Below are 21,154 nucleotides of genomic sequence, written 5' to 3'. Positions count from 1 at the left end.
TCTACATGGCTTTTGGCAAACTACGTTTTTTTTTCCTCCCTCAACTTTTGAAAAGAGCCAAATGTGTTAAATGCACAAGTCATGGTTTTCTAGTGAATACATTCTCCAACCTGAGCAATGGATCTATTTAGCTTCTGCATTTACAATGTCGATTTAGATTTATGGTCACGTTGACATATATTTGCACTTAAACCAAACTATTTCAGTTTTAGGGGATATATTTAATAGTTTTTTTTTTTGTAGAATGCTTAAAGTTTGGGATTTGTTTTTGTCTAAACTTGTTCATAACTCACTTCTTAACCAATTTTATGGGTTTCTTAGTGTTTGTGATTCTATTTGTTCTTTAATGTTCTACTAATCAAATCTCTGCACCACTCACAATACAGATGGCTCCAACATTAAATTACATTCAAGTGGACTCTCTTAATGCGAGACGTCTGAAGACAACTGGCTGCACTGAAGTTTATTTGAGGTATCAGAGCAAACATTGCTGAACCCAAAACTGGCAGAACATAAATACACCATTTTTTTTAAAACCATATATAATTAGCAGTACTTTGTGTTGATCTGTCAAGCAAAATCAAATCAAACCACATTGTAGTTTGTGGTTGTGATGTGACAAAAAACAGTAAATTAATTCCCGCGGTACGAAAACCAAATGATTCATTTCTTTCCCCGTTTCTCTAAATGACAAACAGCACCGGCTGATCACACAGACACAAGAATCAGTCTGATGAGGTTATTTTTGTGTTCTTTTTTTTTTATTTTGTCGTGCTTTGTTTCTTTCCCCTATAAAGAAATAGTTAGCTATATATATCAACAGTGGCACATGGACTCTAAAATAAACAGGTGTGAAAGACAAGAGAAGAGACAACTAGGCACAGGAGACAAAGAGAGAGAAATACTGGGAAAGAGAGGAAAGGTAAAGAGGAAAAAGAGTGAAAAATGACAGCAAGTTTATTTTTTCTACAGTAAACCCAAAAACAAACCATGGGAAGTGTACATTTCTTTAACATTTACAATTATAATAATAACAACGGCAATAATAATAACAGTAACAACAATCAGAATTGTTCAAATAATAGCAATAATTATTTTTANANAAAAATCAATAAGACCTGTGTTTTTTCATAAAGACAATTTTTTTTTTTCATTTTTATATTTTCTTTAAAGATCACTGGACAGTAGTTTGTTCGGTGTTGCACCTCTAAAGGCTAATATTCTGTGTTAGTATAGTTGCTTTATAATGCGTTTCAATAGTAAACAGTTTTCTTAATTCTTAAAAGTTTAATTTAACTCATGTCACTGTTCTTTTTTATACAAACAAAGAATTCAGAGATATGTATACTTGTTCTGTGGACGTGTATGTATGGATGTGTGCATGTAGCTGCATACGCCCGTGTTGTTCTCTTCTTTGCTCCTTTTTGACAGCTCCCCTCGTCTTTTTATTGGAACTTTTTAAACCTTTTTATCCGCTTAATGACATTCTAAAATAATTAAGCTTCTCTTTAATGCCTCTGCAAGTCATATTCCTTTCTTCCTCCTTGGGAACGCAGCCCGACGCTAATCCTTTCATTATTACGGGGCCAACAACAGGGGAACGGTAGAGGAGGGGGGGAAACACTGAGAAGAAGAGGGATTGAAAGAGAGAGAGGAGAGCATGGTAACAGGTGTACGGAGATGATGTTGAGAGTCACCTTTTTATTTCACTCTTGAACTGAAAGGAGGGGGGACCACTTTAAGTTTTCTTTTAAAAACTAGCGAAACAACAAGACATTCAGCTTATTGCCACAGTCCAGATACTTCTCGCAGCTTTGGTAGGGAATTATGGACAAGCTGTGCTCCGTCGATGAGACACGACCGTAATATGAAAAATCTCTGTAATTTACCATCGAGCACAAAGTAGCTTCTGCTCAAGTTTCCCCTCCACCACCTCCTCTCTGCGCAGCTCTCCTGCTGTCCCCTTCGGTTAGAGATTGGGCTTTGTGAAATAGATTCTTCTATTCTCCAGGCGGTGAATTACAGCAGTCATCTGCCTCTAATTCCCCTTCCACTTTGGCGGCTGCACAGGCGAGGCAGAGAGGGGCCACTTTTCATTGTGTGGCCCTCTTCCTTCTTGATCTAAATAATTATGGGATCATTTCGCTTTTGCCTACATTCACTTCACTCTGTCGCCGCTCCTTCGCTCCCTCCAGCAGTCCGGGACTTACAGTACTGCATATGGCACAGTCGTTGATGTCTGGTGGGGCCAAGAGGCTCTCCGTCTCTCGGTCTGTCTCTTGGGTTATGCGAGTGTATATGGAGGAGATGGAGTGGAATGGAGTGTGATGGATTGGCTATGTGCAGTACAGTCGCTTTCAGAAGGCTGCCTGTTATGGCGAATTGTGTCAGAGTGTTTGCGTGTGTGCGTGTGTGTGTGTATTTATATATATATATATATATACTGTATATAAGGTTGGAGGCAGGGAGAGGGAGGGGTAGGGGTATGAGGTCAGAAGAGAAGGGATTAACAAAACGAAGGGCTACAGTAGGTACTCCTTCTTGCCCTGGCTGGCGTCGTTCCCGTTGAGAAAGGCCTCCTGCACCTCGCCGTGTTCGTCCAAGCCGCTGGCCTCATGGGTGAGATAGGAGCCTGGATGGGAAGAGCGAGAGAACAGAGGGAGAGAGACAGAGAGAAGAGGGAGATTGTAGGGGGGTGGTTAGGTGGCAAAGCGTCATGATCGTTGCAGCGCCATGCAGCGTTTTCACACCAATCAGCGCTCATATTACCGTGCTCCATACCTACAACTGATTAATCCATTAGTTTACTGATTGTTAGGTCAATACCAGGCAAGGATAGGCTCTCGTGTACGGTATGAGCCTTACGGGGCAGAAAATTAGAGGTGGCGGATGGACGCATGGAGTCAGAGGAGAAGGAGGTAATAGAAAAAAAGAGAATTATAGACAGAGTAAAAGAAGGAGAGGGAGAGAAGAAAAAAATTGGTAGAAAAGGATGGAGGTAATGTTAAGTGCAGGAGAACAAAATTTTTGCTTGCATCAGCCACAAAACTATTCCAACTTATTTTAAAAACCATAACCCGGGGGGTTTGTTTGGGGCGCCGTTTTTCACAAAACACATTTTAATCTGGTTGCAGGACATATGAAGATGGATATGATTCTGCTGCGGTTGCACCTCCTGTCTACATGCATAATATTAATAAAATAACTACATAATAACAGCTGTTCTCCTCTGACTTATGTTGTTCAGTTCCGGCATGCTCCACTGCGAGCACACCTTTAGACTCAACACCTTCAAACACAGTAAGGGTCATAACACCTGTTCATGATTGTAAGTCAACAAGTTCTGATTTAAAGTCAAAGCTTTTCAAAACAGAGTATTTATTTCTTGGCAAAGCTACCGGTTAAAAATGACTAACAAGAACAATTTGATTTGGAAAAAATAAAAAATAAATAAAACTGTTTTCAAGGGTTTACGAGAAGGCCGAATAACCTGCTTTAAATTCAGGGTTACATCAAGGGCTTTCTGATTTGGTCAAAATGTAATAATGGCCAGAACTGCAGCACATGAAGTGATATAAACACCAAAAATAAAATAAAAGATTGATGACATGAATTAAATTTAAGATATAGCTGAAGACAATTTAAGTCTCTTTAGGAAAGTTAGGCTCATTTGTAAAAGGCTTTAAGTTGAATATGACCATGCAGACATCAGTACATCACCTTATTAACAAAAAAAAAAAACAGTTTTAGAAAGCTTTTACAACTATCCATAATTAACAAATTATATAAATAAATCATATAATAAATTAAATAGAGTTCCATCTATGAAAATGGATAGGATAGGAAGCTCTTTCCATCAAGAGATAGGTTCAAGCTCAAGCAAGTAATAGGAAAAGAAAGTATTTTTATTATTTGTCTAATCTAATGTGATTGGCTCAAGCCAATCAAAGTCAAAATGAGCCTGATTTTGTAGCATAAGGTCCAAAAATCAACTGCGCTAAGATGAAAAGAAGAATCTGATGTGTTTAAAGGGCTCAGAGAATCTGTGTCCCCGTTTCTTCTTTTAACTTAAAAAAATACTGTTGAGTAGTTCTCAAAATCAGGTTAAACCCGTTCTTTAATCTCTAGAGAGGGAGGAGGAACTTTGACCTGTTCAACTTTAAAAACTTTCACACTCAAGAGATGTGTCTCTTTTAGGGTTAAATGATATGTTTGATGTTTTATTTCTCTGTTGACTAATCATTACAGATTAGTGTGATTACTATAATAAGTTAACTCCAAATTATATTAGTGAAAAAGCTCCAATAATCATTCAATTTAATCCAAGAGTTAATATTATTGGTTCTTATAGAAGTTATAGTTTTTTTTTTTCTGCATATACAAAACCTTTTCACTGGACTTCAGCCAAGGGATGTTTCTGCAGTAGTGGCTATGCTAGAAAAGAGAACAAAGCCCATGAAGCGTCTCTCATGTGTTTAACTTTTAAGAATAAAAGATGCCCAACTCTTGATTTGATTTGTTTTGATTCAGGCCTTCTTTTGTTCCACAATGCCGAATTACTGTTCAAATAAATACTCAACTTTTTCTGTTTTTGGTGAGCAAGAATTACAAATACTATTTCTACTTGCTAAATGCCAGAATAATGACAGAGACCTTTTTAATGGAGTTATTTAAAGTAGCCAGTTCAACTTCACTCAGATTACTATATAAACAAATTAGAAAGGCTCAGATGATGACACATGGTGACATTTGTCTATTCAAACATGTATACCCAGAGGATAAACCCCATGGGAAAGTCCACTCATCATCCCACCGAGGACAGAGATGGGGTCTGGTGAAATGTGTGCATATCAAATCTAGAACAAAAGCAGAAGACTGTATGAAGATGCTGTCTGAAGAGAGCGTTCAGAGGGTTATCGACAATGACGTAAGTCCTGGATGGACAGGCACTGGAAAGATACTTAGAGCGGAAGAAATCATAATCCAAAAGCAACATAAAAATCCAGACTGCAGTTTGGAAATGCCCCCGGTAACAGAGAACACTATGAGGAAGAATGCTAAAGAATGAGTGCAAATGGGTCTTCTACATGGATCATGGCCACAAGCATGCAGACAAATTAATTACAAACTGCTTAAGGATGACAAATTAAATGTTTTGGAGCGCAATCATAAAGCCCTGATTTCAGTTCCATGGAAAATGTGTTGCAGGGTAGCCTACAAATCTGCCTCTGTTACGTCAATTCAGTCAGGAGGAATGAGCCAAATGTTCCAGAAAGCTACTGTGGATCCATGGTGGAAGGACATACAGAACATTTCACACAAGCTGCACAGTTTAAAAGGCAATTCCAGCAAATACTAAGGACAAGTACTGTATGTACTTTCTTTATATTCTTCTGAGAACGAGAAAGGTTTTCAGAATCCAAAAAAGAAAATTATTATTCTGGCATTCAGCGAACAGAAAAGTAAGCTGCATGTTTTCTAACATCAGGTCTCAACTGAGTATCTGCTACAAGGAAATTCCTAGACAGTGATTGAGGTTGGAACGGACCTTTCACTGCATCTTCTCCAACAACGCTGTACTCCGCTACCTGGTTTCAACTGAATAAGCAGCTACATGTAACTCAGAGAGGGGCTTGTCTTTGCAAGTTGATGAGGAACTGTTGTGAGAGAAAGGCTGGTGTAATACAGAAGCAACACCAGCAGAAGTTATCTCACAGCTGAAGAGTCCTTTCAGTCACAAAGTGAGTGGCACTCTATTTCTCCTCACCATAGAGGTTGACTGACACGTTGACAGTTACAATGGACCAAAGACAAAGCTCTAATGGCCTCTGTCTCAACACTGATTGGTCGTAACAGTGCTGTCTCTCTGCTGATTGGCGGTCAAGTCATGGTGGATGTTGACAGACAGCTTGTCTGGCCATTGGGGGAGTTATCCTGTTTGCAGCTAGCCGCACTACTCCTAAATTATTTATTGGCAGCTGCTGAACATAGTGTAACACTTCCAATAATGGGGGCACTTATAAAGATAGGAAACAGTGGGAGGCTTCCTCTCAGTCTTGATGCACTAACATACAGTCATAAAACATCTACGAAACGCCTGTCTTTCCTGTCCCACCCTTTCTCTTTGGCTTCTCGGGTCAACATCATTTATTATGGACAGCGCTTTGCCAGAGAGGAGCATCCAATCCATCCTGGTTTCTGTTGACAATTTTAACACGTTAGTTTAAATGATTGTTCACACAGACTCTAGATGTACCCAACTACTAATAAACTTTTAATAGGAAGTTTACCAGAAGCTACAGCTGTGAGGAACCTTGCCAGTAGTAAAAGAATACCGTGTTATATTAGTGTTGTGCATTCGAGAATATGCTCTACCTTTCTGCCGGACAGAGCACCAGATGGTGACAATGAGGACACAGATGACGGTGAAAACCAGAAGGGCCAGAACGCCACCTATCACTGCATACGGTACTGCGCTGTGAGTCTCAACCACTGCGCCAGGGTCTGAAAAAGAACAGAGCAAAAGGGGAAAAAAAAGAGAGAAAAACTGTGCATCAGTTCAGCGTTGGGTAATTTAATAGGGACATATGCAGATAAATGGAAGAAACAGAGGACTCCAGGCAAAGAAACTGAGACAAAGAAATAGATGGATCAAAATGAAAGCAGGACATAAAGGGGAGGACAAAGAAAGCCCGTTAAAACGTTAGCATGGGAGGGGGTACCAGGAGCAAGACGTGAGAAAAGAAAATTCGATATCTCCCACCCAACTTGCATTATCACCCTTCATCACCCCCCACTGCACAGAATGCCAGACAATCTGAATGAGTGAGAAAAAGGAAAAATGAGAAGAGTGAATAAAGAAATAAGGTAGTCAGCCTCTACAAAGACCACTTCTTCCAAGCACCTGTCAGGAGAACAATGCAGTTTGAGTGATGGAAACCGAAGCCTCGGGAAAGAACTCTAATTCCACACTGATCGACATCAGTCAGTTTATTTTTCGTCTCATCATTACATCAGTGTATGATTTATGTGATTTCTTTATTGTGCAGATCAGGCAGTTATCTGGCCTGGTTGGGGAAACTAAGCAAAATAATGTGGTTGATTAATCACAACATAGCAATTTAGGTAAAGATACTCACACACAGGTTGGTTTGGATGTTTTCAGTAACTGTCTCTTGATTTTGAACATTCATTTTGAATTCATATTATGTTCAAATCACACATTTTGTCTTCAGCCAGAAGCAAACCAGCTGGATTCAGACACAAAAGAGAATAAGCAAAATCTTGCATATGTTCTTTCACTTCCTGTAGGTTCCCTGCATTATTTGCAATAAGCTCCATTTTTGATGGGTTAAAATCAATCAGGACACCAGAGTTAACCTTATAGACTGGGAAGAGGCTTTTCACTCATCTCTATGGAAAGGATAACAGGTAAGAACTTGCAGTTAATGGGCTGTAACATTCAATTAGTCCTCTGAAGGAAAGTCGAGCCCTGAGATATTGGGATGATCAGGACTCGTTAGCTAAATAAGGAACCTGCAACTAAATTGTTAGTTTCGCTTAATATACTTGTGTGGACTGCACAGCTTCAACAACAATGACTGTGTGGCAACAACAAAAGCAGCATTGATAAAGAAAAAAAAAAAAGAAGCTTAAGAGATGAAATATACATGTCCGTGGAGTCCGGACAGCTGAGGCGCTGACAATAACAAAAACCTTTTGATGTGTTGGTGGGGAGCCCAACAGAAGGCAAGGCAGTTATTGATTCAGGATCCTTAGACTTCCATTGGACAGAATTAAAACATGAATCATTAATAAAGTGCTAACACGCAGATCAAAAGGAGAAGAAGAGATTGATGGAGGAGAAGCAGGAGAAAAAATGAAGAAAAGAAAGCTCATTCTTGTATATGTATTCCTTGGGCTCTCCCAAGGCGCTTTAATAAACTGATTAAGTGCATGATCACGTATTGACAGATGCGTGTATTATCAAAATGAATGCATCTGCAGCAACATGACGCATGGGATTCAAATGCATTAAGACAGAGCAGTTGGCCAAAGCAATATTTCACAGGAGCAGAAAGAACCAAGCACTAAAGTGCACCTCATTCCCCCCATGCCATCCTGTTCTTAATCTGCTGCAGCCCAGAGCTCCACAGGAAATGACTGACGTTATTTAAAATTGTGCTGTTTCTCCGAGGAGCCCCATGGAAGATGCACCAACGTTGACTAAACATCCGCCAAAGTGTTCTTTCTTTACAGCTTTTCTTAAGACGTTTTTTTTTTTTTTTTTTACTGCATCTCCTCGCATGCCGCAGGTGAACATCCTCCACCTGCCACAGAAGATGGCAGAGGCAAAAAGAGAGAACAAGAGGGTTGCTCCTGCTCCCTGTGCCTCGTCTCTCCTTTTAAGCAACAGAGCAGACAGATAAGCTGAAGATGTGGAAAAAAAAAAAAAGAAAGAAGAGATTACAGCGAGCATGTCTTTGTGGAAGAGCATTTATGAGATAAGTAGATTCTTTTAGATGGAAAGAATTGAAAACCGGTGGAGATTTTTAAGTTATGCATTCAGGAGAAAAAAGTAATGGCAGGGTGGGTTTCTTAGACCTGCTGTGTTGCACTTTTCTAGCAAAATGTGATCAAAAACACCACCTGGATCCCCACTTTCACACCCCTGCTTTGCACTCCACACGTTTGTGTGTGTTTATGCGTGTACGTGCGTGTGTGCAGATAAATATATTGCTCTAGTCCTCTGGAGGCCTACATCAGTCTCTAAGCTCTTCACGCAGATTCATTAACAGTACCCACCAAGCGGCAGAAAAACCAGCCGAACATCACAGACTCGCAAACACAAACGCTGACTGGGCGATGTGTTTGTTAGCAGGGAGGCTTCAAACAGCCGGCGATAAGAAACCAGAGAAGGTGATCGCTCCGCGTGGCGCATATCTGAGCTTACAGAGGCACATATACTAATGCAAATAGAGGGTCGAGGAAGGTCGAGGCATAAAAAAAAAAAAAATGTGTGCGTGTGTGGAGGCAGATGCAAGTGTGGGAAGAGGCCACCGGAGAGCGGCGGAATTGGTGGCGAGGAGGGCGGCACCAGAAGCTGAGCAGGAGACGACAAAGAGAGAGACGGAGGGCAAGAGAAGCTGTAACCTGCAAGAGACGGGTCACGAGAATAATGGAGGAGGCTGGAGCGACAACAGTTTTATCCCTACTTCTTTATTTTTTTGCCATTTTAATCTGCATGCAGAGAGCAGTGTTACGCATGTCTCCATTATCACTGAAAATACTTTGTTAATAAGAAATGACTTTGGACTTTCAAGGAGTCTGTTTGGTAAAATTGATTTATACTTTCATTCTCCCCACCACGGAGCAGTAATGGCAACAATATACGCGCTCACACATGGAGTGTTAAATGTGCCAGCAAACAAATTACACCATGAATTCAGTTAATTAGACTTCGAGTGAGCGAATTTCAAAATTAAAAGCACAGTGCCAAGATGGTCACAGCTAACAGAATTATGTGAGCGATGAATTGGAGGAAGTAATTTTAGCTAAGTAGCCACAACCAGATTTTTAAAATGAAACAGTTTGCTCTTGAAAACACAAGAATTGAAGAACTGCAAATTCTTGAAGTATAAACTGGAGTACTGAATGGATATTTCAGCATAGAAGAAGGCAATGTTTTTGAATCATATTTGTTTTCAAACATTGATTTTCTGTTGGTGATGTTAAATCCCTAAACATCTTAGCCTTTTTGCTGAAAAACTTTGCAGTGCCTAGCCAAAATTTTCAAGCCGCTTTAACTTTTTCACTATTCCAACACAAAGTCGTGCATAATTTGGAAGTGTAGGGAAAAATGATAAATGCCTTTCAATATTTTTATGGGTACAATTCTATAAGTTGTGTCATGCATTTGTTTTCAGCCAATACCCTTTGCAGTAACAGAAACAAGACTTTTGGAATGTTTACCAGGTTTCCACAATTGATGTATTCTTTTCTTAATAACTCAAGCTCTGTCAGATTAATGGATGGCCTTTTCAAATGCTCATTGGAGATCATTTGAACAAACATCTTTACAGGACAGTCGTATCCATATTGTAATTAAATGAAACACAGCAAATAAATTATTTACGGTTGTCAGAGAAAAAGGAGCTTAACATAAATGCCTGATATAATTTACATATTTTATGTAAACAAAAAAAAATAATAATAATTTTCCTTGCACTTGACAATTACGCAGTACTTTCTGTTTGTCTATTATATAAAATTCCACTAAAATGCTTACGCTTTTTTGGAACTAAGGTATGACTACTTTTCAAAGGAATTATAAGTTCGATAAATCAATTTGGTTCGTCACAATCTTTCATTAATTAAGGAGCTAAACCAGGGCATTACATATTACATTGCAATATATACATGCTATTTAAGCTTTGCATCATTATTAAGTTTTTGTTGATTAAAAAAAAAAAAAAAACATCACATTAATAAATGAATTTGATCTTCTTGCAGGTTACAGCATTCTCTTTGCAGTCTTGCTTTGAGGGCAACAGAGGTGGGAGGAGAAAGTGTGTGTGCAAGGTTTACCTTCTGGGTCCAGAAAGCTGCTAGTAGGGGTGCTAGTAGGTTGGATGGGTGAAGTGGTAGGGGCCATGGTAGTGACTGACACATTTTCTACAGACAGACAGGGAATGGAATGGCACAGACACACACAAACACTATTATCTACGGCATGCAGGGAAACTACAAAACACAGACATAGGTTCTACATTTGCACAGCACATAATACATGGCAGGCGATTTGCTGAATGTAAATATTAATTTAGTTAATGGGTGATATTCTGTCAGTTTTGGGAGACAGACAAAATTACAGATGAACAAGCAACATCAGAGACATGTACAGAATATAAAGCAGATACCCAAAACCTGAACATCTTTTATGCAATGTTTTTTTTTTTTTTTTCCCCCCCAGTAAAACCCAAATGAAACCGTTGCGATAAGTGGTCAAAACCTTAAAAACCTTGTTGATAAACCTTGTGATCGATTTCAGTATTCAGCTTTCGTATGAATCTTATTAACATGCCAAATATTGTCCGGGCATATTTGCCCACTCTGCTTTGAAAAAATGTGTAAAAATCAATCAAATTGTGAGGACAGCCTCTTGGACCAGCTCCTCTCCTGTCTCATCAATTTGGAAAAAAAAAAACATCCAGTTTTTGTAATGCGGCTGCTGTCTCATATTATCTCCAATTATTTATGACTGGCTTCGCTGTACCATGATAAATAAATAATTCTGGGCATTTTTGTGCCCTTCTCTTGACTGGTAGCTGTGTACAGTTAGCTCGTTTTCATCTTTAACCTTTTTAACCTCTCTGAAAAGCTTTGTTAAATGATGCAAATGAGTAATTGTCAGGAAAGTCCTCATGGGGCAGCAAAACATTACTTCAGGATAATTAGATTTACTGTAATTGATCGCAGGTCTGATCTCAGGAGGACTGAATAAAAGTTTTGGAATGATTTATAAGGGTCTTGTTTTTTCTTCTTGCACCACAAGAACTTGGTGATTTACCAGGGGCATGTACACCTTTGACTTTCACTCTATAACTAATAAAGTCACTCTAAAATAAGATTATGAATTGCAAAGAAGTTTTCTTCTTCGTTTCCCAAGCTGCAACAAAACAAAGTTTGCTGTATTTCAGGGAAGAAATAATCTTTTTACAGCTTTGCAGGGCAGTCAAGTGGAACCCCCTTTGAAAATGTGTCAGCTCTGCCTTTTCAACATTTTGGATCATAAAAGAGAGGTGTTTTAAATATTTCAGAATTTTCATTCACTTTGAAATAAATCACAGCTACAGAGATCTAACCTCAGTAAGCACGATGGCGCTATTACCATGTTTCAATGTATGCATGTTCTTTTGATGATGTGCCATGTTGTGTCAAACAAAGAGAGTTTTGGTCCAAAATAACAAGCTTTGTTACTTCACACCATTCAGCAGATATATATGGGGAATACACCAGATCGATTTCTGTCAGCCTTTACTCACTCTGAGTATTTTCCATGCCCTTTTGTCAAATCAGGGCCTTTTCCAGTTCTTGTAAAGCCACCATTATCCCACTTCCTCCAATTAATGAGATACAATCACGTGAATTTACAAAGTGATGCAAAACAGTAATATTCTTAAATGTGATTAATCCCTTCAACTATCTGAATAGGTTTAAAGCAGAAGTTTACAATAGAAAAGACACGCTTTAAAAGGTTGATCAAAGTCTACCTGGCAGACTGGGATTCATCTTCAAGTCCATTGGAATAAATCAGGAATTAATTTGTGACCAATGACACATTTTCCAAGCTTCGGTGGAAGCAGTGAAAGTCTGACAGATGCACACTCGTTGGAGCAGCGCCATGCGGGGGAACTGTCTCATTTGATGCTGAACAATAGATTGGATCCTGACACCATCCTCCAAATCAATGGCGAAAACACAATGGCAAATGGAGAGGTAGAAAGAGACAAGTTCACATTGCTGTTAAACGAAAAATAATGGCTGACAAGAAGTACGAGGGAAATGAATAGGTAGGTGAGTGTGTGCGTGTGTGTGTGTGTGTGTTCGTGTTTATGAGTGCACCGTCCTCGGCACTTTTGAAGTCAGAAAAATCTGTCTTCATCAAAGTAACTTGAAAACTAACTGCAACGTGCGAAGCAGAGCTTGTTTTCAAAGGTTTTGGCTCTCACACATGCACGGTCATTCATGCTAGGTGAGCACATATGCATACACAACAATGCGTCATTGCTCCCCCTTCGCCCCCCCAACATACACACACAGAGATGATGCCCTTTCTGCTCAGAAGTAATTTATTGGTAAGTATTCCTCTGTCTCTTCTCCCTATTTCTCCCACTGGCCCTGAGATCATCAATCTCTTTTTGCACTCTTCTTATGTCAGCACTATACTTCCCTGCCTCCTGCTTTGTTTTTTCTCCTTACTTCAAGGCTAGCCTGTGTCTTTCTCCCTTTGAAATAAGTGTGTGATGCATTCTATAAAAAGACGAAGCAAAAGGGCGTAGGAAAAAAACATCTATTTAAAGAGAAATTACCAAACTCCATCCACAGAGCTGTGGAAAAGTCTGGCTTTTTTTTCCCTTTTTTGTCAAACTACATTATGTTTTGTATTACCAAAACGTATTAACAAAATAGCATAACCCGAGTAAACACAGAAAGCAGTTTTTAAATGAATGAATTGAGCAAAAACACTCAATTCAGCAGTAAAATAATGAAAGGCAAACCGGGAAGTTCACCTTTGAGTGGCTCCAAAAGGAAGAAAATATATGCAATTAAGGTTTTGGAGTGATCTAGTAGTTGTTTACTTAAATCCGAATGAAACAGCAGCATGAGCTTAAACACAATGTTTATGGTTGAACATCCTCCAATCTGGCTGAATTAAAACAAAACTTATGGCTAATTAAAATTCTTGATGTTGCAAAGGGAGGAACAAGTAATTATCATGTGTGGGTGTCTTTACTTTTTCCCATAGGCTCATGTTTGCTTGAATACCTTTTTTTTACCTTCATAAAGTATAATTCAAGCTCCCTTTTTAAATTTAAGTAACATTTGTATTGTATAAAAATTTGTTTTAAAATTTAAAATGTTTAAAAAAAAAAAAAAGAAAAAAAAAAAAGCAAAAACAGAGGAAATCTCTGAAGAAGCCAAAGCTTTTTATGGCACCGTAAGCCTCAATGTGGAGCCAAAGTGCTCCATGTTTCTGTGTGCCTTGAGCCTTTGGGATGAATATTATAATAGCTGGGATCGCTGCTCTAATTAACTGCAAAATGATTAATGTCTTACCTTAATTTGCTCACTTTGTTTAACTTTTTCTTATGTTTCTAGAATCTAATACTTCCTCTTTGTTCTTTCCAATCAGCCGTAACCTAGCCCCTCATTTGCACCCCATGCTTTCGCTAGACTTCATTTGGCCGCCTCAGCTGGCTTCTCTAGTTTCTTTCCTCCGTGGCTACATTCCCTCGCCGCCGCTCTTCAGCTTAATTAAGGAGAATGCCGTACAGCTGTCGTTCTCTTGGCCGATAGCATCCCTTTTTTTCCCCCCTCCACATCATATTGTTATTCATTAACACTATACGCCTGCCAATCAGACACACAGCCCACGTTATTTCCAGGGATGGGTGAGGCAGCACTTGCGATAATGACGTTGCTGCTTGTATCTCATTCTTGCAGTGGTGCGCCTGAGGAGACTGCATCACCAGCATGGATTCTTTCATGTTCAGCTTTCATGATTATAAGGGCCTTGCCCGGAGCGGTTTATGTCTATCCAGTTGTCTATCAGTGAGCTGAGTGTTAGATATTGGTGGAAGGTCCATGGCTGAGGGCAAGGAGGCCAACGCTGTTCAACTGAAGGCTCATTCAAAATTTACTGTGCCGTCAGGTGCATAGTCATAGTGTGGATGGAGGCAGAGCTGGAGACAAACCCGTCTCTGAGTTATCTCGGAGTCTGGCTCCGTCTGTCACTAGCCTCCAACCTTTTTGGTCTCTCCTCTCATTCTGTGCACTTTTAAAAGTCTCGCTTCATTAAATGTAGGTCTGTGTTTTTTTTTTTTATATTCCGACCATCTTGACAGCTCATTACAACTGTCAAGAAGACACCGACTAATCCCTGTTCACCTCTCTATCAACGCTACCTGTCCTTTTCATCTTCCTGTCATCCCATTCTGTTTTCAAAGAATCTTAGAAGAAAATTATTAGTCCTCCAGTTCTCTCCGTTCCCGTCTCCCCGCTGGTTTTCAGATGTCTATCCATGTATGTAAGCGTACTTTTTATGTAAAAGATTCCTATCGTTCTCTCTCAGTCTGTCTTCTTGCATTTCTCCATTGGTCTGCAATTCAATCCTAATTGGTTTTACTGGCTTGGCAATTCATCTCAGGGCTGCAGCTCAGTTAAATTACGTAAGGCGGCCCAGTGGACCTTAGCAGGATTGTGGACTTTTATCTACAGCGTTCTGCAAAAAAGTAATACGTCTTGGACTTTTTCACCTCATGTCATATTACAACCACAAACTTCAATATATTTTATCGGGACTTCATGGGCTAGACCAACACAAAGTAATACATAAAGTGGAAGAAAATTGAAATGTGCTTACGAGTAAAAATCTGAAAAACTTGCAGTATGTTTGAATTCAGTCCAATTTCTTCTTATTCCCCTGAATAAAATTCAGCCTAACCAGATGATCTCTAAACTTTTTGAGAACACCAGTGAACAAACGAGACATGCCAGGACTAAAGATGTGGAGCATTTTCAAACAGGGTAAAATAACAAAATCCAAAGATTTGGGCATCTCACCAAGAGCCGTTCATATTCTGATAATGTAAACAAGTTTGGCAACAGCTGCAAAGGTACCAGGACAAGACTGTACGCTGACAGGCCAGAGTAGGAGAAGATTAATCAAAGAAGCAGCCAAGATAACGCCGGCCAGGGTGCACAGCTCAGATGGAAGAATCTGTTGTCAGTTTGGCACAAGCAAAGTAGGGGACAGAACAACATGTGCAAGGAAAAAAACAACGAGTTTTTGGCCTATTGTGCAAATCCCCTCCTGAGAGAAATACCAACACCGTAAACACACCTCCTCCAAGGGGCAGCATCGTGCTGTGGGGACGCTTTTCATCAGCAGGGACAGGGAAAATGGGATGGAGCGAATAAAGGCTGGAAAACACTTGAAATCGGAGCAAAGGTAAGGCCAGTATACATACAGCCAGAGCTGAAACGGTTTAAATCAAAGCATATTCATGTGCTAACATGACTTAGTTAAAGTCCAGATTGATATCCAACTAAGACATTAAAATTCACAGATGCTCTCCAGGTAATCAAACTGAGCCTGAGTGAGGGGATGCTGCATATGTTCTGTGAGGATTCACACATCAGCTCAATGCAACCACACATCATCATCTTCCTAAAATAATGGTCTAAGTCATTTTTGGCCAAAAATGATTTTATTTTTTTGCCTGAATCATCTTTGGACAAAAAAGAGATGGTGTTTTTATTATTTTCCAAAATAATTTTTGGCATAAAAATGACTTGGGCCTTTATTTTAGGAAGGTGGTGATATGGCACTTTCTTAATAATATCCCTTTCACTTCATTCCTATTCCCTACTTTCTGCTCATATATTACAAATCGATCCAAATATAATACATAACAGTTTGTGGTTTCAAGGTGTGAATACTATTGGAAGGCAACATATTCACTTGAAAAATTCTGTTTATCACTTCACAATGGCGGCAAAGGAATGAAACAACCAACAAAAGAAAAATGCTAAAAAAATTTCCCCAGGAGAATTTCTACCTTCACGAGCATCAAGTTGGTCTCCCTTCATAAAGAGACCAACACACCTGCATCAACTGACTTTTACCTGAGCTTTTGGTGGAAAATAACTCTCTACGTGAGCTAATTTTTTTTTATTTTGAACCTGCAATAAAACTCTTTATTTTCCGCTGACTCATTTCATATCTTCCAGCGCTCCCTCTTTGCTTTCACCTCCTTCCCCAGTGCACTGTGGGATTCCCTCTGGGAAGACCGGGAGCCAAGCGAACTGACATTTAGTTTATCTGACAAGCCGAGGTACTGAATTCTAACCCGCCTTCGACCTCCATCGTCCTTCCTCTATAACTTTCACTCTTTTCTTCGCTCTCTCCATCACTTTGTGCCTCGCTCACTATTCCCATCACCCGCTCTTTCCCAACTCCTCACACCTCAACGCTTATGCTTCACCCTCCCGCATAAAGAAACTGAAGTGCAGATGGACCTATAATAGGGGGCAAATGGGTGGCAAGGTGAGAAACAGTGGTGGTGTTGGAGAAGTGAGGAGAGAAGGAGGAGGATGAACAGGAGGTGCAAAAGAGGTGAGAACAGTGAATAGAGCATAAAGGCGGCTAGATATTGAGGAAAAACATATGGAGAGCTTGAGTGTGTGCAGTGAAGCAGACAGAAGAGAGAGAACGGTTGTAGAGGAAAGACTGAAACAAAAAAAAAAATCAACATAAAAAGCTTGATCTATTTTTCTGACACAACAGTGATTAAGAATAAGGGATTATTTTGACCAAAAAGAGTGATACTCACAATTTAAAAGAAATAATAATAACAAAAAAAGCATGAATCTAACAACGTGGGTGTTGAAGGTGAAAAAAAGAGAGCACACTCTGGGTAGGTGCTGGAGTTATGAATCATCTTAAACATATTTTACAGCACAGAACGATATTTATTTTCCATATTGACTGATGAGCTTCATTTAATTCCCAGAGGCATTTCTCTAACACCTTATTAAATCATCCATGGTGGATTATTTGCACTGACAGAGATGTATAGCTTATGCAACACTCCAGTTTTATAGAGCATTTCAAAAGACACACACACACACACACACACACACACACACACACACACACACACACACACACACACACACACACGCACGCACACACACACACACACACACACACACACACACACACGTCTCTGGAAACTTTGAAAGCTGAATGTAAAGAGGGATCATATCAAATTTCAAAAGAAAGAATTAACACCATGTTTGCCTCATTATCCATTGTGACATTTGTTCAAAACTTAAGAGCAGTGTTTAATATAATGATGTGCGGCAACAGCCCTGATCTCTTTCAGATAGAGGTTTGAAGTGAAACAATCTGCTCGCTCAGTGAGTTCATACTTTTTGCTAAGAACAGTAAAACCACTGCTGATACAAAGCGACAGCGTGCGGGTTCAAGAAGCTGATTGCTGTAAAGCCGCTGTGCACAGAGAAGCTGAGTTTTTTTTTAAAGCAGGTTTCTGTGCTTATTTTAAAAACAAATGCAGATCTCTAGCATCACATAAATGATTATTAGTCAAGTGCTGTAAAAATGTATCTTCATATTTATTTTCTCAGTTTTTATCACACTGGCATGTTATACATCATCTAACTCATTTTATTACAAGACAAAGATAACCTGAGTAAATACAAAAACTACTTTCAAATGGAAGCATACAGTGGTTGGTTGCTTGCAAAGTTGTCTGACAGCAAAAGGTCCTGCTTTCGAATCTGCAATTCGTCTTTTTGCATGTTCTCCCTGTACATACACAAGTTCTTTCCAGGTACTCCAGATTCCTCTCATAGTCCATATACAGGATATAGCTAACTGGCTATGCTAAACTCGCCGTAGGTAGGAGTGTGTGTGTGTGGGCGTGTGTGTGAAGTGTGGTTGAGTTTAAGATTATTAACTTCTAGCCAGACAATCTTCTTTTGCATTTGTAGTAGAGAGCAGAATTTAACACTCTATTAGCGACTGCAAGATTTCCAGGTCCTAAAGCAGAACAATTGTGTAGATTAGATCATGATTTCTTGTTTTTTGGGTGGGGGAGTTACTTTTTTGCTGGGGCCAAGTATGTTGGGATAATTTTTTTTTCTCCTAATAAATTAAATAATTAGGTTGTCTTTGTTTCTGCTTAAAACTGATTATCTAAAGTGTGACAAAAAAGCCAAAATAGCAAAAATATTTAAATGGAATATTATTTCATCATACACTAAAAGGATAGACCACAGAGACAAAAAGACAAAATCTTGAAAGACAAGAAATCAGAAGAAAATGTTTCTCCAAATACATTTGTAGACGTCAAAGCCTTAAATATCCAAGCCCCTAAGAAGCGCGTAGAGAAAGAAAAACAAGAAGCTAGTGGGTGGGGATATCGCTTTTTATCTTGCCACTGCTGCCACCCTAAAAAAAACTGTCATTATTAGTGTCACTGAAAGCGTGTACAATGGCATGTACAGGGCATCGACATGTGAGAGAAAAGTGGTGTTAGTGTTATGGGTGTTGAGGGGTTGCTAACTAAAAGCAGCTCAAAATTGTTCCATAATACATCTCTGTTCTCTGCATTCACCCTTTCTGCTTCTGATCTCCAAATCAGGTGCTAAGCGCAATGACAGGAGCCTCCACCAGGGGCTGGGGAGCTTGGATCAAAAAGTAGCAAGCCCTGCTGAGTGACAGTAACGTTGGTGTAATTAGGCCAACTCAAAACCAAGCCAGAAACCGGCCACTAATGATGAGCTCACTCTGCAGTTTATCCTCACTGCTGTCCTCACATAAACAAAACCCTGTATTGTCCTTACACCACTGAAAGTTTAGTCAGTCGTTTCGCGCGGCACTGACACATTACCATTCATCAAAACCTCGCTTTTTCAGATGCAACTCAAGCTCCGACAGAAAGTTGGCCAATTTGTCGCAGCTGCTGACAAACAGAGGTGTGAGATTTTCCTGAGGTCTGTATTATCATTTCCACTGAGCCATGATGTCATGTAACCAAACTGGGTTAGCTATCAATGAAGGAGAAAATACCATCAAATTATAAAGTCAGAAAGTCTAGACATCTTGAAAGTATGAATCAATTTAAAATCAGGCTTTTTTTTTCATTTTTTTGCAGCTAGTTAAGTAATTTTAAAATTCATTCTTCATATAAGACATTTTTGAATCACAACCTTGAAAACCAAAAACATGCTTTCGTATGTGTATGATGACAGTCTTTGAGACCATCATTGGCTCTCACTGTATACAGAGAAGCGATAGTTTATTTGATTAAAAAAAAGACACAATTTTAACAGGAATATGTTAAAATTCCTGAGTGGATGTGCAGCTGTTTATTATCCACACAGCTACAAAGATCATCTACGCAGGAATTGCAGGTGAACTCAGTGGAAGTAAACACAGGAAGAGTTTTTTATGCACCAACCCAACACTCTCTCCCTGTGGGAAATACTTTTTGTTCCAGGATTAGAAAACAATCAGATTTTGCATTTAAAACATAGGACAACCAAAGGATCAATAGCCATCTCATACACAAGCGATGACAGATGCCTTGAGCAAACGTAAACAGCCAGACTGCTGAGACGCCCGCTAGTCTTGCAAGAAGTTTATCAGGAAACATAATTGGTTCTTCTGAAGCTTTTTCATAGGTTTTACTTTTCATGAGTCCACTGTCTGAAAAAAGAAAAAAAAAAAAAAAAAAACTATGATAATAGGAAAGAATCCAATCAACAACCTTACTCTAAATATTACTTCTGGATGTTCTCCCACAGCTTCTGCTGTGATTTAATTTTTCTAAGTGTCTGAGCCAAATGAAGGAGAGATTGCAGCTGGTGTGATTTTAACTTCCCTCCCATAAACCACGTGTGTAGCATAAGTTAAAACATATTTTTCACCTTGCATATATACATATTTACAAGAAAGAAAAAAAATACTTGCTTTTTCATATATTGATATATTAAATGCTTTAAACAAGGGCAGAGCCGAAGCAAAGACTAAGTCCTTGTTTGTGTGAACAAACTTGGTAAATAAAGCTGATTTATTCTGAAATGACATTTGACCAAATGACATGTGGTAAGAGAAGTCACTGCTGACAGACTGATGAAGTCCCAGTAATGCGATGTAATAAATATTCTCAAGGTAAAAACTGATTATAAGTAGAAAAGTGAGACCTGCACAACCTTGGCATGGCTTTCTGACATACTTATGTATTGAGAAATGAGAGCGCCGATGGATCACAGTGACAGTGGAACATTTTTAGTCTGGATCAGAGCAGAATCTCAGAGTTTGCTGCCTGAATTTCAGTGTTTGATCTTTTGGATATAGGTGGCCATTTTTTACTGTGTCAAATTACAGACAGAGCGAAGGCATTTAGGCGTCGTTAGTTGGGTCTACAACTACTACGACAGCATCTCTTCTTCTTCCTCACAGGATAAATCACTTTACAAACATTTTTGATCCTTTCTCAGTTTCTTGTCATTCACATATGTCTCCATTTCAACAATCTGTGAAATTAATGTTGCGATATAAAAGTCTTTGCCAAATGGAAGACCGATAAAAATATCAGATATGTTCTGGAAGAATATAGTCACTATCATTTTATTTAAGTGAAACACCTAAACAACAACAACAAAAAGCTCCTTGACTAACTCTAGCTCCTCTCCAATACGTCTGCTTATGCAAAAAAGAGGGCATTGATCTGAATTTAAACGCAACAGATGCTTAGCTGTTGTTTTTCTGCCAAATTTAATCATGTAAACATGTAAAAAAAAAAAAAAAAAAAAAAAAAAAAAAAAAAAAAAAAAAAAA

The 21,154-nt window shown here is 39.1% G+C and overlaps 1 protein-coding gene across 5 annotated transcripts in view; it reads right to left on the bottom strand.

The window, feature by feature from the left end:
• Positions 1 to 739: 739 nt before the first annotated feature.
• Positions 740 to 21,154, bottom strand: part of cadm4 (cell adhesion molecule 4) — a 263,132-nt gene continuing 242,717 nt past the window's right edge. For 3 of the 5 annotated variants that reach the window (XM_015026188.1, XM_015026186.1, XM_015026194.1), the window contains exons 7-9: positions 10,588 to 10,674; positions 6,376 to 6,504; positions 740 to 2,632 (exon numbers count right to left, since the gene is read on the bottom strand). In XM_015026188.1, coding sequence (XP_014881674.1) covers positions 2,523 to 2,632; positions 6,376 to 6,504; positions 10,588 to 10,674 — 326 coding nt within the window. In that variant the 3' untranslated portion in view covers positions 740 to 2,522. Of the gene's footprint in view, positions 2,633 to 2,781; positions 2,861 to 6,375; positions 6,505 to 10,587; positions 10,675 to 21,154 lie in introns of all 5 variants that reach the window. The other 2 variants (XM_015026201.1, XM_015026209.1) reach the window with 2 other exon arrangements.

The sequence above is a fragment of the Poecilia latipinna genome, unplaced genomic scaffold (genome assembly GCF_001443285.1).
Source record: "Poecilia latipinna isolate Pla-1442-1.1 unplaced genomic scaffold, P_latipinna-1.0 Scaffold97, whole genome shotgun sequence".
In the NCBI taxonomy this organism is placed as follows: Eukaryota; Metazoa; Chordata; class Actinopteri; order Cyprinodontiformes; family Poeciliidae; genus Poecilia; species Poecilia latipinna.
The sequence above is the reverse complement of the archived record's forward strand: the minus strand, read 5'-3'. Positions and strand labels throughout refer to the sequence as shown.